This window comes from Strix uralensis, chromosome 5 (assembly GCF_047716275.1).
Source record: "Strix uralensis isolate ZFMK-TIS-50842 chromosome 5, bStrUra1, whole genome shotgun sequence".
Classification (NCBI taxonomy): domain Eukaryota; kingdom Metazoa; phylum Chordata; class Aves; order Strigiformes; family Strigidae; genus Strix; species Strix uralensis.
Window position 1 is genome coordinate 86,264,704 of NC_133976.1, and position 15,075 is coordinate 86,279,778.

General features: G+C 41.1%; 1 protein-coding gene across 2 annotated transcripts in view; it reads left to right on the top strand.

Moving 5' to 3' along the window:
- Positions 1-15,075, top strand: part of LRP6 (LDL receptor related protein 6) — a 132,223-nt gene that overhangs the window by 97,860 nt on the left and 19,288 nt on the right. For both annotated transcript variants that reach the window (XM_074872084.1, XM_074872085.1), the window contains 6 exons: positions 938-1,164; positions 3,324-3,508; positions 5,211-5,537; positions 9,025-9,227; positions 11,085-11,296; positions 11,492-11,682. In XM_074872084.1, the coding sequence (XP_074728185.1) occupies positions 938-1,164; positions 3,324-3,508; positions 5,211-5,537; positions 9,025-9,227; positions 11,085-11,296; positions 11,492-11,682 (1,345 nt within the window). The remainder of the gene's footprint in view (positions 1-937; positions 1,165-3,323; positions 3,509-5,210; positions 5,538-9,024; positions 9,228-11,084; positions 11,297-11,491; positions 11,683-15,075) is intronic.

The following is a 15,075-nucleotide window of genomic DNA, read 5'->3' on the forward strand; positions in this document are numbered from 1 at the left end:
GCTGTGTTTGAAATAAAAATAAAGCAAGAATCTGATCAATTTTTAAGGATGATACAGATGAAGACTGAGATACAAAGTTCCCTGCTGTGTACTGTCACAAATTGGCATAATCAGCAGGTAACATCCAAACTGGGAAGTAAACAAAAAATCAACCTTTGTGTTAACATCTGATGGGTTACGAGCATGAGGAGCGTGTGCAGAGGGGAATATTAAGGACATAAAAAGCAAGCCCATGTTTGCCAAAAAGAATTTTGTACCATCCTAACATTTTTCCGTTACTTTCAGACTCATGAGTGGTCACAGTAAATTAGGGAATGCCTAAACTCTGATATATTATTAAAATATAATTCTGGCTATATCTGCTATCACAGGCTGATCCATGACGGCAAGAGTTAAAAGAAGTCTCTTGAATAAAAGCCCGAGAAGAAATTATGCTCAGTGAAATTAAATTAAACCAACCATCAGTACTGAAGCACTTGCAATACTGAGCTAATCAGTCGTTAGGTTGTTTTCTTCTATTTGCTGTTCTGCCCTGAACTTTTTCATTAGGCTGCTTTAAATTGTGTTCCATGCTATAACATCGGTGCTTTTGTATAGTCCTGAGAGAGCCAAAATATTTCCCCCTCAAAGTTGGCACTGAGTTATTAAGGTCATTTTGGCATGTAGACTGCTTAATTGAACCAGACTAGTTATCCCATTTATTTCCCCAGTGAAACGCTATTGTAATTGACACAGAATACATTCATGGAGCACAGTAAATCATTACTTCTGAATAGCAGCATTGTTCGCCTTGCAAATAAGTAGCATATTGTAAGATCCTCTTTCCTAGGAGATGCCTAAAATCTGAAAGTGTTTAAAATGCAACAAAGAAAACAACCAGCCGAATGACAGACTGGTAAAATTTTTAATTTGCCTGTGTATCTTTGTATCCCTGCAGACCATCAGCAGAGCGTTTATGAATGGCAGCGCACTGGAACACGTCGTGGAGTTTGGCTTGGATTACCCGGAAGGCATGGCTGTAGATTGGCTGGGGAAGAACTTGTACTGGGCTGATACAGGAACAAATCGTATAGAAGTGTCAAAGCTGGACGGACAGCATCGCCAAGTGCTGGTGTGGAAAGATCTCGACAGTCCCCGGGCATTGGCGTTGGACCCCGCTGAGGGGTAACTTGCTGGTTTAATTTTATGTTTATGAACGGTGAAAAACAACATCGTAGTGCTTCCTCTAGGGCATGTTAGTTAGGCACTGCGTGTAAATCCTGAGAGAACTGAGCTGGGGAATACAACCTGGTAATCTAGGGTATGAGGGATGGAGGAATACACTCTTAATGTCCTGAATAATCATTAAGACTACTACCAAAAAAATCAGAGCAGCTCATTAAAAAGGGATTTATATTTAGTTTTTTAATTAACCACAGAATCAAAGTAGTTTTAGGTTTGTGGAATTCATTAATTAGAAAAGGACTATAACATTGAAAAGAAAATATTTGTCCTTTTAAAAATGAGGATTCTTTTTATCACAAGTTAGGGTCCAATAAAACTATTAAAAGATTTATCCTGAGAGTGGGGGAGTGAAGCTTATTGTCTGAGAATAAGGAAGGTGTTTGTTTCTTCAGATAAGGAAGCCTTTTTAGTTGGTATGGACAAGGGAAGCAAGGACAGAGAAAGAGTGGAAATGATTATACCCGCCCATCCCCAAAACGAAAGCTTTTCTGAGAAGAAACTTCTCAGTTGGATTCAAATGTAATAGCAAAAGTAGGGCAATAAACAGGGGGAAGGAGGAAGGAACAGGGCAAGGTAAAACTGTTTAGCTTCTGAAATAGCTCTTCTACCATGAAGTGCTCATTTGACATTAACTAATTAAAAACATAAACCTATTTGAGGTTATGCCAACATTGTATTCTCATTTTTCAAATGAGGGAACTTCATTTTCAAGGTTTATGAAATGATCACAGTTTCCAGTGACGCTGCAAGAGTTACAGCAATGCAGAGAACTCAGAGCACGTTCTTCCTGCTTCGTTTCAACAAGGTGGTGACAATTGTCGGGGTGCTTAGTCCAGCGGAGCTCTGCACTGTCTGCAGTGGGACACGTGGGTGGGGTTCAGCCCCAACATGCCAAGGGATACCTGGACAAGTACATCAGAGGGCATCCAGGACTAGATTGTTAGATCCAGTCACTCAGTTGTAAGAAAAGGTTGCTATGTGTGGTTCTAGTTTTACACTGGGAATAGATTCTTTTCCAAGGATCATTATAATTCAATGCTTTGTCTCTTCACCATAGACCAGAAAAAAAAAATTTGAGTCTGAATGCCTGTTTTTCCTTTTGTCTGAGCTGTGTCATCGTACTTGATAAGGAAGTTTTCCTGGCATTGCTACCGCGGGGACAATTCTAACACTTAGGTCCATGCTGCGCACAACTTGCAAAAAAATTTTAAGAAACATTTGCAAGTATTCTTGGTGTCTAAAAAATAGCTTCCCCTTGATCATCAGTTTCTGAAGCAACCTTTCCCACTGTGTGGTTGGTCGAAATTAAAAGCGTCTCACAGGTGTTTGTTACTAGAGGTATTAAAGCAGAAAGGTGTAAACATTGGCTGGCGATGTTGGAAAGCAAATACCATTTAAAAAACATTTTGGAAGGAGGGACTAACTAGCCACCAAATGTCAAATATATAGCCCTCTCTACTGTACAGTGTCTGAAAACATGTACAAGTCTGCTTCTGCCAAATGAGGCATAAACTGGCATGTGAGTATGTAATAGTTTGTACTTTTGCTCCAGTGGAAATGCCAGACAGTTTTGTGTTACTCTGCCCTTGGCTGAAATTTGACATACTGTTACATGGCTGATTGGCTTAGTTGTGTGGAGATGAGCAGTGGCATCTATGAACAAAAGTACCCTGCATACCTCCCCCTTTGTATTCCTTCATTTGACGGACAACTGAATAGAAACAGAAGCTAAGTGCCATGGAAGATACCTTCCTAAATAACCGGGTATAAGTGAAGGTGCCCAACTGCCAACCTTTTGCTTCTTAACCGACGTGCACGGATTAGTTAAGATTGAAGTGCTTTCATATGGAATTTGATGGTGAAAATCCAGCTCCAAGTGGAAAAATTAAGTTGGAAGCATTCTGAGGAAACTTGACTCACTTCCTTGCTTGTATTTTGAAAGAATATTTAGTGTAATGGGGCTTAAGAAATGCTCAAATTTACAGCTCTTGTTTTTCTTTTACTCATTCTAAGGATTTTTGTTTTGTTTCTCCCCTTGAGTTCTCTTTTGGATTGAACGTGATTCTTTTTTTTTTTTTTTTTTTGTCCTTTTTAATCAGGTTTATGTACTGGACTGAATGGGGTGGTAAGCCAAAGATTGATAGAGCTGCTATGGATGGCAGCGAGAGGACGACTTTGGTACCGAACGTGGGACGTGCTAACGGCCTCACTATTGATTACGCTAAAAGACGACTGTATTGGACCGACCTCGATACCAACCTGATAGAATCCTCCAACATGCTCGGTGAGACCCAGAGCCCTGGGCAGCGTCGTGGGTGTGCTGCTGCTTTTTTACAGTTCCCTGTGGCAAGTTATTGCTTAAATAATGCAAAGATCCACGTCTTAAGACAAAAATAGATTTTTCCGAACTCACATGCCTTTAACGTTTGCTTCTGTAATTGATGTTTATGCAACACAGCATTTAGCGAGGCCTTGATTTTCTTGTAGGTGATATAGTTGCTCGCAAAGTTAAAATTATACAAGCTGTACGTGTTTTCAGTTATATGTAGGACAAAGCCGTCAACTTTCAGTGTTCTGGAGGATCTTGTTTTGCTGCTCTGAAGAGCACTGGCAAGTATATAACAAACACTTCATCATCTGTAGGAAGGTAGAGAGAGAGCCAAGATAACAACAGCTTATTGGACATTTTTCACAGTGTAATTTAATACAATTTGGTTTTTAATCTTTGTTGGTATTCTCAGGGTTCAGGCATTTTTTTCCCCCAGTATCCTGCACACCAAGGAGCTTTTCCTGGCTAGTACTGTTCACGAGGGGGACTCTCTCTCATGCTGGGCTCTCTGTGATTGTTTTATAACCTGGTCATTACAGCTAAATGGAGGTGGAATATTTTGTTCTTTCCCTGTCCCAGGGTAGTGTACTGAGGACTCAAGCTCTCTCAGATTTGCACAGTATCTTTTCTTAACTTCTCGGCACCCACAGGAGTGGACTGCCTTATTGTATGCCAAATTAGTCAGATTAGCATTATCACTAGCCAGTATTTAAGGCTAAAGGAGAGAGTCTACTTTAAACAGTACATTTGCAATAGTGGAACAAAGCTAGAAAAAGATCAAAACAAGAGAATGCATTATAGGAATTATATGTAATATAAAAGCTTTTCTTCAGCTTCTCATGTATTTTGGTGTGCTGTTGAGGCTGGCTCAGTGTTCCCCTGTGTACTGTGGAGCTGGACACAGCATTAGAATTTCGTTTTCCCTGTGGCTAGTGACAGCAGAGTGCAGGGCTGTGCATCCTTGTCTTCTCTGTGCAAAGAGGGAATGATATCTTGCTTCATAATCTCCCGTTCATTTTCTGTGACAAGGCAGCAGGACATCCCGTGGTAATGAAGTGGTTGAAATAATGTGGTTGAAATCACTTCCCCTCCATGACCTGCTCCTTAAGGTCTCTTAACATTTCCACACTATACACAATTAACTGTTTCCTACCCTGAGTTTCCAACTGCACCTTCCTGTTACAACATTCCAGAGAGAGGTTAGTTTAACCTTGTGCATTTAATTTTTCTCATAATATGATGCAGAATTTTATTAAGCTCATAACAATTCTCTCTCTGTAAGCAGTGGGCAGAGACCCAAATGTGGTGCGAGAGGTGGTGAACTGGGAATACAGTGTCAGGATACTGCATCTACTTCAGAGGAATCCTGTTTGTTTTGGGGAGGAGGGAAAGGACAGAGTCTTTCTGAGAACCCTGATCATTTTTAAAACTGAGACTTCTTTAGTAAAATACATTCTCTTCTGTGAATTGCAAGCAGGATTAGCACATTTCTGTTGATAGGCTCTGAGACTTCAGGATGGTCTTTGGAATATTGTATGTTACTTTATAATTTACTTTTGTAATAATGTAACTTTAATTATATGTTAACCTTTCTGTGCAGGGGACGTATCGTTTGTCCCCATGTAATTCTGCTTTTTCTTGCCTTTTTTGGAAACAGGCCTTGACCGTGAGATTATAGCTGATGACTTGCCTCACCCATTTGGCTTGACTCAGTATCAGGATTACATTTACTGGACAGACTGGAGCCGACGTAGCATTGAACGAGCCAACAAGACCAGTGGCCAGAACCGAACTATCATCCAAGGGCATTTGGATTACGTTATGGACATCTTGGTCTTCCATTCCTCCAGGCAGGCGGGCTGGAACGAGTGTGCCTCCAGCAACGGTCACTGCTCTCACCTCTGCTTAGCAGTGCCCGTCGGTGGTTTTGTCTGCGGCTGCCCAGCTCACTATTCCTTGAACTCTGACAACAGGACTTGCAGTGGTAAGCTGTAATGAGTGAAAATAAAACAGAGAAGTGGGTCTGTTTAGTAACAGATGCAAGCATTGTACTTGGAGGAAAGAAGAGTTTTATTTTTACGTGAGATGGTGAAGCTTGTTTGCTGATAGGCCAAGTTAAAACTAGTTTCTATTTTTAATACTGAACGTGTATTTGAAAAAATTTCTTAGCCTCCCTTCCTCCATAGGAAACAGGATATATGACTGGATAAAGATGGCAATAAAAATATGTATTTAAGATATAATTTTCTAATACGAAAATCCTACTGACTTTTAAGAGAAGATAGGATATTGAAAGCAAAAATAATAAGAGCGGCTGTTAGTGAACCCTTTCAGTGACTCAGCTAAATCTGTGTAAACAGGAAAGCTCAAAATGCTTTTGTTTTTTAATCTGTCTTTCAAACCCTTCTCAAGTACTTGCTTGTTTATTTATCTGCTTGTTTATTTCTAATCTGACATAAAGGTGATGTGATAGTTTGGTCTATATTCTGGACTTGGCGAAGCCTTTAGGTAGTCAGGATTTAATTCTATAGTAGCTGTGTTTGCTGGCTGATGAGATGCTGAGGTGGGCCCCTCTTGTACCCCTAAAAGTGTTTCTTCCTCAGTGAGGAGAGGCTCGGCTCCACGGCCTCCCCAGCACTTCAGATTTCTGATCTCAGTGCAGCCCCATTTTTATTCATTGTTGTGCAGAATATGAACCGCAAGGCCCCTCGGGCTGTGTGTAATTAGTTTCTAACCAAATAATTTATCCATCTCTCAATAACTGGCTGCCAGTGAAGCTCTCATAATTTGGCAGCCACACTGGATGGCTGATTTCCACTGGTGTCATTCAGATTAGTCAGTGGGTGAAAAGATTCATGGTACAGAGAGACAGATTGTATCTTGTCCACGTTATGCGCAAGCAGAGAGATCCAACGGTTGTTTTAAAGCCAGAAGCAGGCCAGCTTGTTCCACGAATGCCACCTCATGGCATTTTTTGAAAATCATGCTCTTTGGAAAACTGCCTTTTCCACCCCGCCACTTGTCCTGTGCTCCTCCTTTCCTTTTTTATTGCAAGGGGCGCTTGCATGACAACTGGATTCTTGTACTCTAACACTCTCACACCTTCTTGCAAGTTAGAGGCACGGCTGGCACCTCTCTGGTGATGACTGTGATTTTGTAGGTGGAGGAATTTGACTTCCAGCGGAGAATAAGTAGCAAAATGATCAAAGGTCGTGTTTTCTTGTGAAAATGCTCTTAGAAACAAAAGGAGAAAAGTACAGGAATTGTGTTGTGAGCAGATGGAACCTGCAGTACAGTTCAGGGCCGTTCGTGAGATATTAGGAGTCTTCCTTCTGCCATGTTCAAACCTGGGAACTTTCCAGCTTCTCATTTGTAGGTAATTGGCGACTTAAGCTTCTCTGCATATAATGTAATTTTTTTTCTTGGCCACTATAATTGGAGCATGAATTGTTTTAACTTTCTCTTGCCTGTCTTACTTGCTTATGTACTTCTGAACATTATTATTAGCCCAAGCCTTGTCTAGAGGCCAGTTCCTCCCTTCTGGATTACCCTGCCCCTGCACGCATAGATGGTTTTAATTACGGGAAGGACACACTGCTCTGAGATCTGGTATCTCATCAGACCTACCACGTGTCATGAAGTTTGAAGGCAGTGTTACACAGGAGACATGCTCATTGCACTCCATTTGCCTGCCAAAAATGTAGTTAAAATATGTGACTGTTGGGAGGGAGAATGATGAAAACTGGGAAGGGATTTGTGAAATTGGTAGTGTTTCAGAGGTGTGGGGACTCAAGGGGGGAAATTCTGCTGGTGCTTTTTATAACGAACCATCAATTCAGAGTTGTAAACCAGGTAATATTAGACAATGAGAGGGTGTCTTAGGGGTAAAGTGGAAAGAATTTTAGGTGTTTATGATGGCATGTTTACCTGCACTGTTTTATCTTAAGCTTTTTTCCTTTTCTATTACTCTCTTAGCTGCTTGGTAAGAATTCTGATGTTTTCTGAATCTATTATTTCATTATACACATTCATATAAACTTCACTTTGCTTTTTTTTTGTGCTTTCTTCTACTGTTTAGAGCTAAGTAGAAGGCAGCTTAAATTATTGGAGAAACGCTCAGAGGGGAAATACAGGTTTTCCAGAACACAAAAATACCTTGCAATTAGACCTGATTGCTATAGGATGTTAGGAATGAGTGTTAGTTACCAGGGAAACTACACCCCCCCCCCCCTTTTTTTTTTTTTTCCCAACAGCCAGAATAAATGTTCAAAGCATATGCCTAAAACAACAAAGCAAGGTGATGATGTTCTCTGGAAGACTTTTGCTACCTCCCCTTTCCAAGGTGCTTGCCTTACCTGTTTTACAGGCTGGATTGAATGAGTGCAGTGTCCTACTGCTAATCTCTCCAGATTTGTGCTATAGAGAATTGATTGTACAAACTTCAGGGAGGCTGCAAACTGCATTTCTGGCTGCTGGCTCTTGTGCCGTCTTGCACAGCAGTGGCTCCAGGTAGACCATTATTGAAAAGAACCCTGTGAAAAGGGAAAATGCTTTAACTACCTCCTCTGTTTTCTGACCCAGTTATGTAATACAGGGATTTCTTTGTAATGATGTATTAAATGCCTTGTGCACTTACTGTAAGATACAGGTGGTAAACTTACAGCTATATGGGGTGGGGAAGACTTATTTTTGATGTTATTTGTAAGAAAAAAAATCATTTTTCCAGGGAATTCTTGCTGGGCATTTGAAAACCTGAAGCAGAGCATCAGATTATTTTTTTTTTCTGATTACAGGTTAGCATTTCCAGATGAGCACCTAAAAATAAGAAAGAAATTTGAGAAGAGTGAATAGATTTTTCTCCAAAAACACAGCCTTGCACATACCTAAGAGATTTTTTTGTGAATTGGTTGTTGTTTCATTCCAGTGCAGGCAGAAAGAGAGTTTGTGGGAACAGGACCGAACCACTCTAATGGCAATCCCTCTTCCCTGGGACCTCTGAATAAGGAACCAGAGCTGGCTTTTGCTCAGCTTCCTCTGCAAGTAGAAGAATACCTAGCAAAAGTTCAACTGCAGAATAGTAGAAGGGACCCTGGGACCCCTTTAGAAAGAAAAATTGTCAGTTCCGTGAGAGGCATAGCTGACTGTTCTTTGAGGTGATTTTCACAGAAGTCTTCACATTAATTAGTCCTGCGACTTACAAAATTATCTTTGCCTGTCACATCCACATTCAGACACTTATAGTAAAAAGAGGTCATTCGAAAGGCTCTCCAAACTGATCAGAGGTTGGGATTTTTATGTTTTGTTTTTATTTTTTTTTATTTTTTTTTGGCAAAGGAAGAGGGAGAAGGGGAATGAAATAATAGCTACCCTCTGGTTATATATAGTAGTTGTTGTTATTGAACGTACAAATACCCAACATTATTGCTATGTGTAACCCTTTCACCCTCCTTTTATTTTTTTAACCCTCCAAGCTCCTACAACCTTTCTGTTGTTCAGTCAGAAGAATGCAATTAATCGCATGGTGATAGATGAGCAGCAGAGTCCAGATATCATACTCCCTATCCACAGTCTCAGGAACGTTCGAGCCATCGATTATGACCCCCTGGATAAGCAGCTGTACTGGATTGATTCTCGGCAGAACATCATCCGGAAGGCACAGGAAGACGGCAGCCAGGTACCCTGTGGGTGATGGAATTACTGAAAGATGAGGAAGGCATGCCCTACACCCAACAGTGAATGATTGTACATGAATAATTTAGTTACACAGACTTCCTGTAGATTACTAGCTGTCACTTGGCAAAACAAGTGGCATCTGGAGTTTCTGGAGTCCTCAGCCAGTAATCTGGGAGGTGCAGCAAGAAATAAACCATGGAAAACTGAGACCAACTTAAAGACACTGTTGCTGACAGCGCATTATTTGCTCAGGGTTGTCTTTTGGCTGAGGACTGTTGTAAACCCTTGTTTGAGAGAAGTGAAACGTGGAAGGGAAGGTTCTTGGGAGAACCGGAGTGTGTCGAAGAGAAGGAAGAGCTGCAAATTCGCAGAGCACAGGGGCACTGACTCTGAAATGAAGAGGGTGGGACTTTGCGAGTGCACAGCTTTGAAGCCTCCCAGGTTCTGGTGGGGATAGGAAGAGACCTGATGTCAACCACAGAGGCACTGAGCGAGGAGGTTGAAATTAGTGACCCATAAGAGATGTAGCAGGCTTAGGAAAATGTAGTTGACTGGGGAATACAGAAGAAGTAGAGTAAGGTAAAAAGCAGAAGGTGATACAGGTATAGCGAGGTTAATTGTAAGCAGTGACTGCTTGTTCATTTTCACGTTTTAAAATAAAGTTTTTTTTCCCTTCCTGATTGTTTGAATGGGAGAGGAGTGGGAGACTTAAGTGGAACAACACAGAGGTGCTATATTCAGCTTAATTTATAAGAGAGTGTGGTTTCTGGTGGTGGGTGTGGTGGTAGTTAGATCCTGCTGAAATGCCCTTCAGCCTTAACTCTCTCTTAATTTAGCAATGGTTTTAATTTTGGAATATCTAAATAATTTAACACCCAAACCTAGTCAAAGGCACCAGGTTTTTGCCAGCTTCAGCAGAATAAACAAATGCAAGACTTGTAGGCACACCCTTTCATAGAGGTGACAAGCCAAATAAGAAAGTTAGGCAAATTTTCTGGTAAAGTTTAATTTGGGGGTGAGAGGGTGGAGGCTGCTCACCTCAGAAGCATGAAGTTTTCCAAAGAGATTATGTAAAGTTGTGTTTTGTGAGCTACCAACCCTCTTAAGGTTTTCTGAAAAGTTCATGAAAGTTATCAGTTAGGTTCACCTTTCGCTATAGGGAGACTGTGCAGTTTCTTTCTAAAAAAAAACAAAGGCGTGTGAACTGCAGAGGTCTGGACCAGCACAAGGCAAGAACTTTAGAGCAGAAAGGTGTTAGCTGGAAATGCTTTAAAGTCACTGTCTTACACCAGCTGATGCCCTTTCTGCCTGTTGGCAGAGTTGCCTTTCATTTATTATTTATCCCTATGTTACGTCACCCGAGTGTGATGGTGGAGAACAGCAAGGCAAGAATTTCAAGCTCTGTCTGGCCTCACTTTGCCTCTGTTTTATCTGTTCAGCTGAAGCTTTGGGAATTAGTCATGATGCAAGTGTTTCTGTTGTAAAGCACTAAACTTTCTGGATTTGGGTCTATACAAAGAGAACTTAGTGTTGTCAAGAAAGCAGAGGAGACGGGGAAGTTGAACCTGAACCTTCAACATAAAGACAGTTTGGACTTACTGGTCAAACTTGCTAAGTCTTGTGAGCTGCAACCAGCTTACGTGACTGCCATTACGAAAAACCATCGGGACTAAGTTTCTATATCTAATCAAAGGTGTTGGTGGGGCAACTGGACTTGTGTGTTTCCTACTTTATGATAGTGTTTTGGCCTTCTCCTTTTCCTGGGAAGTAGTTTCGTGTGGTACATCCATAGTAAATAAAATTGCTCATGTTAGATCAGGTTAAATGCTCTTCTCTGGGTTGTCTCTTTCCTTTGTAGAGCCTCACTGTTGTGACAAGTCCAGTTCCCAACCAGAACCTAGACATGCAGCCTTATGACCTGAGCATTGACATCTACAGCCGCTACATCTACTGGACCTGTGAAGCTACTAATGTGATCAATGTGACACGCCTGGATGGGAGACCCATGGGAGTGGTGCTCAAAGGGGATCAAGATAGGCCCAGGGCCATTGTGGTGAATCCAGAGAAAGGGTACGTAGCTGAGATAGTGATGTGGGGAAATTCAGGCTGAAGGTCTTGAGAATCAAATTCTTTTCTTGCTGCTGGTTGGTTTTCTGTTTGTCAGAATAAAAACATCTTTGACATTTGTTAAGATGTCTTGGTTGTGTCGCAAAAATGTGGAAAGATCAAATAAACTTTTTTTTCCTCTAATCATTCCTATTCCAGATACATGTATTTCACCAACCTTCAGGAAAGGTCTCCTAAAATTGAGAGAGCAGCATTGGATGGAACTGAACGAGAGGTCCTTTTTTTCAGTGGTTTGAGCAAGCCCATAGCACTAGCTATTGACAGCCAGCTAGGCAAGTTGTTCTGGGCTGATTCAGACCTGCGGAGAATTGAAAGCAGTGACCTTTCAGGTAGAGTAGCACTTTAATTCAGTGATTCATTTGTGTGGTGTGGGTGTGGGGGAATGCAGAGAAAGGTGTCGTCTTTTCCTTCCTACTATAAACAGTCTGTACTGTGATTCTAATCGCTCCCTAAATTCCCAGCCAGGGAATGTGCGTGATTCATGCAGCGTGCCTTTACAGTCTCATGCCTCTATCTATGATTTGCATTATTAATTGCTACACATGCTATTTACTTCAGTTTCTCACTGCAAGACCTTCGTGTGGTTTCCCAAAGTCAGTTCACAAATAAATTGCAGCAGTTTTGGAAAGGGGAGTTTTTAAAGGCATTGGTTTTAATGCAGTAATCTGTCAATCAGAGGAAAGTTTCCCGTTAGAAGAATCTTTCCTGCAGAGTTAAAGCAGCAGGTGTGCAGGTCACTTATGTACCTGTCATTTAGGGTGAAATGATGTGAGAAGGATAGAGCAGATCTAACATCTCTCTGTTCTCAAAAGGCAAAAAAAACTCCCTCTTCCAGCTACAGAATTCTCTCTGCCTGCTCCCTAAGGTTGGTTATGCTGCTTGTCTGACCTCCTCTATGAGTTGATTCAGCTCACGTAACCACATAAGCAAAACAATAACCTAACAACAATATACAGGAAAAGAGAAATAGAGAACAGTGTTTTGGAAAGCTGAATTGGCTCAGCAAGAGTCCAGCAAGCAACCAGAACTGGAGCAAGAGAAGAGGCAAAATCATGCAGTCAGATTGGGTGAGAAAGACCGAGATATCTCCATCTGGAGATCCAGCAAGCTGCTGGATCAGCTCAGCTGTTTCATGTGGCTTCGGTAGTAAATTGTTGTGATACAAGTTGGGCTGGATGTTGGTGCTGGGAGTGCCAGGACGTTCTAAGCACGTACGTACCCATCTCTGTTAGGCCATGGGGTATATGCCCCCCTTGCACCTGCTGCTAGTGCAGGCCACCTGGCAGAATTTCTCCTTTCTCTGCAGTAAGTCCACCCCCAGTTTGAATAGTGCATGTCCTTGTACTTCAGCTGAGTGTTATTCTACTATCAGAAGCATAAACGGACACGTAAGGAAACAAGGACACACTTTGTAATCTGTGAGCAAGTTTGAAAACTTACCGAGAGCACGGTAGTTTGTAGTAATATCTTTCACTGGTGACATGATACCTTCATTCAAAGTAGCAGCGTGTAATCCCACTGACACCAGTGTGGTGTTCAGCCTTTTATTAAGCTGCTAGAATAGCTTTTGTTTTGGAAAACATTTCAGATTTTCTACATGATTGGAATTGGGGCTCAGCAAGGCAGTAATTATTTTCAGTGATTAGCGTGGTGTATCACTGGAAGATGCAGGGTCACTGATGAACTGCGATATCCTGACTGTTTACGTAGTTTTAGGACACAGGACATAAACTGAGTTGAGTTAGTGAATTGGGGTTTTTTTAAAAGTGGTATGGTGTATCTCAGTGTGTTCTAGGCTATCACAGATCCAGGGTCTGCGTGAGTGTAGTAATGGGCAGCAGCAGAACATCATATGTGCTTTGTTTCTCTCGCTCTCTGTTATCTGCCAGAAATCAGGACACTAGAGGAGGAGATGCGTCTAAATTCTAATCCAGTCTGGTTTCAATGATTCTGCTTCCTCCTTTTTTTTTTTTAAGATGTGGCTCTTGGATCGCCAATGTTGTATGGTAAAAGCTTGCCGTATTTTCGAAGAACCTGAAGAAAAAAATCATTCCAAAACCTCTCTTGCTTTTTAGCGTTTGCACCACAAGTCGATTGCTATAATCACCACGATAAATTGCTAACTGCTGAGATGCATTCCTGAGCTTAGGAATGCTGATTAATAGGCTCTTTTGACCGGCAGAGTAATTTTTCTGCATGTTAGCTTCTTAAAAACACGCACAGCCTCTTGCTCTGTCGACTCTGTAGATGCCAGTACCCATAAAGAGAAGGAGAGCTAGAATGCCTTTTATGTGATGCAATCCCTCTCTTCCTCCCTGTCCTTCAGGCATGCAGTTAGGACTTGGTTATGCTGCCCAAATGGGAGATCCTGTTGAAGCTAACCAGATTCTTCACATGATTAAGGGGTTGTTTATGAAAAGATGACTGGAATTAGCTCCCTACCATGGAAACTATTTGGAAATTAGTTCTTCTATTCCAGAATAATTAGTGTGATTTGGAAATGTCTAATGATTCTGGAATTAAGTCATTTTTTTGGGAAACAGAATGAGCTGTGGGTGTGTCATGATTTTTTTTGTATTTATTTCTTTGTTTTTCAGTCTTTTTGTAAAAGGTATTGCTGGAAAGAGAATGGTGATGCCAGGAGACAAAGCTTCTCTTAATCACATCTCCCTTTCATCTGACATTACCACTAAAGGGGACTAGCACCCTGATGAGCCAGCTTCAGATTTTATTGTTGGTTTATGGAAGGAGGGATTTCAGTGTCTCGGTTTAGTCAGAAATCGTTACTCTTGGTCACAAGTATTAAAAAGAAAGATTAAGACGTTAAGGGAGTGAAATTTTTAAGGTTCAGAGCTTTAAGGAACATACTGCAAAATGCCATGCTGATTGACATGGGGCATGGCAGAGCAGGGCATGTACAGACTCTGTTTGGGTAGGTCAAGGTCTTAGTTTTAACTATATTCCTTCCTGTCTCTTTGCATTTTCCCCTATTCCCAGCTTAGCTTGTCTTCTCCTCAAGATGCAGGTTGCTGTTTCTTACCTTTTCCCTATACAGTGAGTCATGTTCACGGGGGTTAATAGACGGTTGCACTTAGTTTGGCTTACATCACTTAGTCTAGTAATTTCTACATCAGTCTGGGTATAGCCTCCTTCAGAATCCATCAACATCTTCTGTTAATCAGATCATCGCTGGTGGTGTTCCACAGTGGTGGGTGAAAGCCCAGGCTAGCTGAGGGTTAATATTTGAATTTCCATGTTCTGCTTTAGATGTTACCACGTGCTAAATGTTTAGAACATTGCTTAACTTCTGAGAGCTGTATGCATTTAATGAAAAGGAGATAAATATATTTTTCATAGCTGAATTTGTTTGTAAGTTATCATCACTGACATACTGTCAATTAAATTCTCTACAAGCCAAAAAACATTTTAGCTACTAATGAAAACAAAGGGATAGAATCTGTTCAAATTATAAAAACATAAAATATATGTGTCTTTTGTCCCATAACATTATTTTGTGTGGATATGGTAGAGACATGGTAGACTTTTTCTGTGGTATTCAGTTTTTACAGTATATTTTTATAGGACAAAATAGAAAAACTTCTTGGAAATTGTTTTGTGGATGAACATAGGCAAAGCTATTGTCCGCTGTACTAAAAGCATAGCAGTGATCTGAAATACCAGGATTTATGTGTAAATTTTCAAGCTGTGGCCTAATTTTAGAC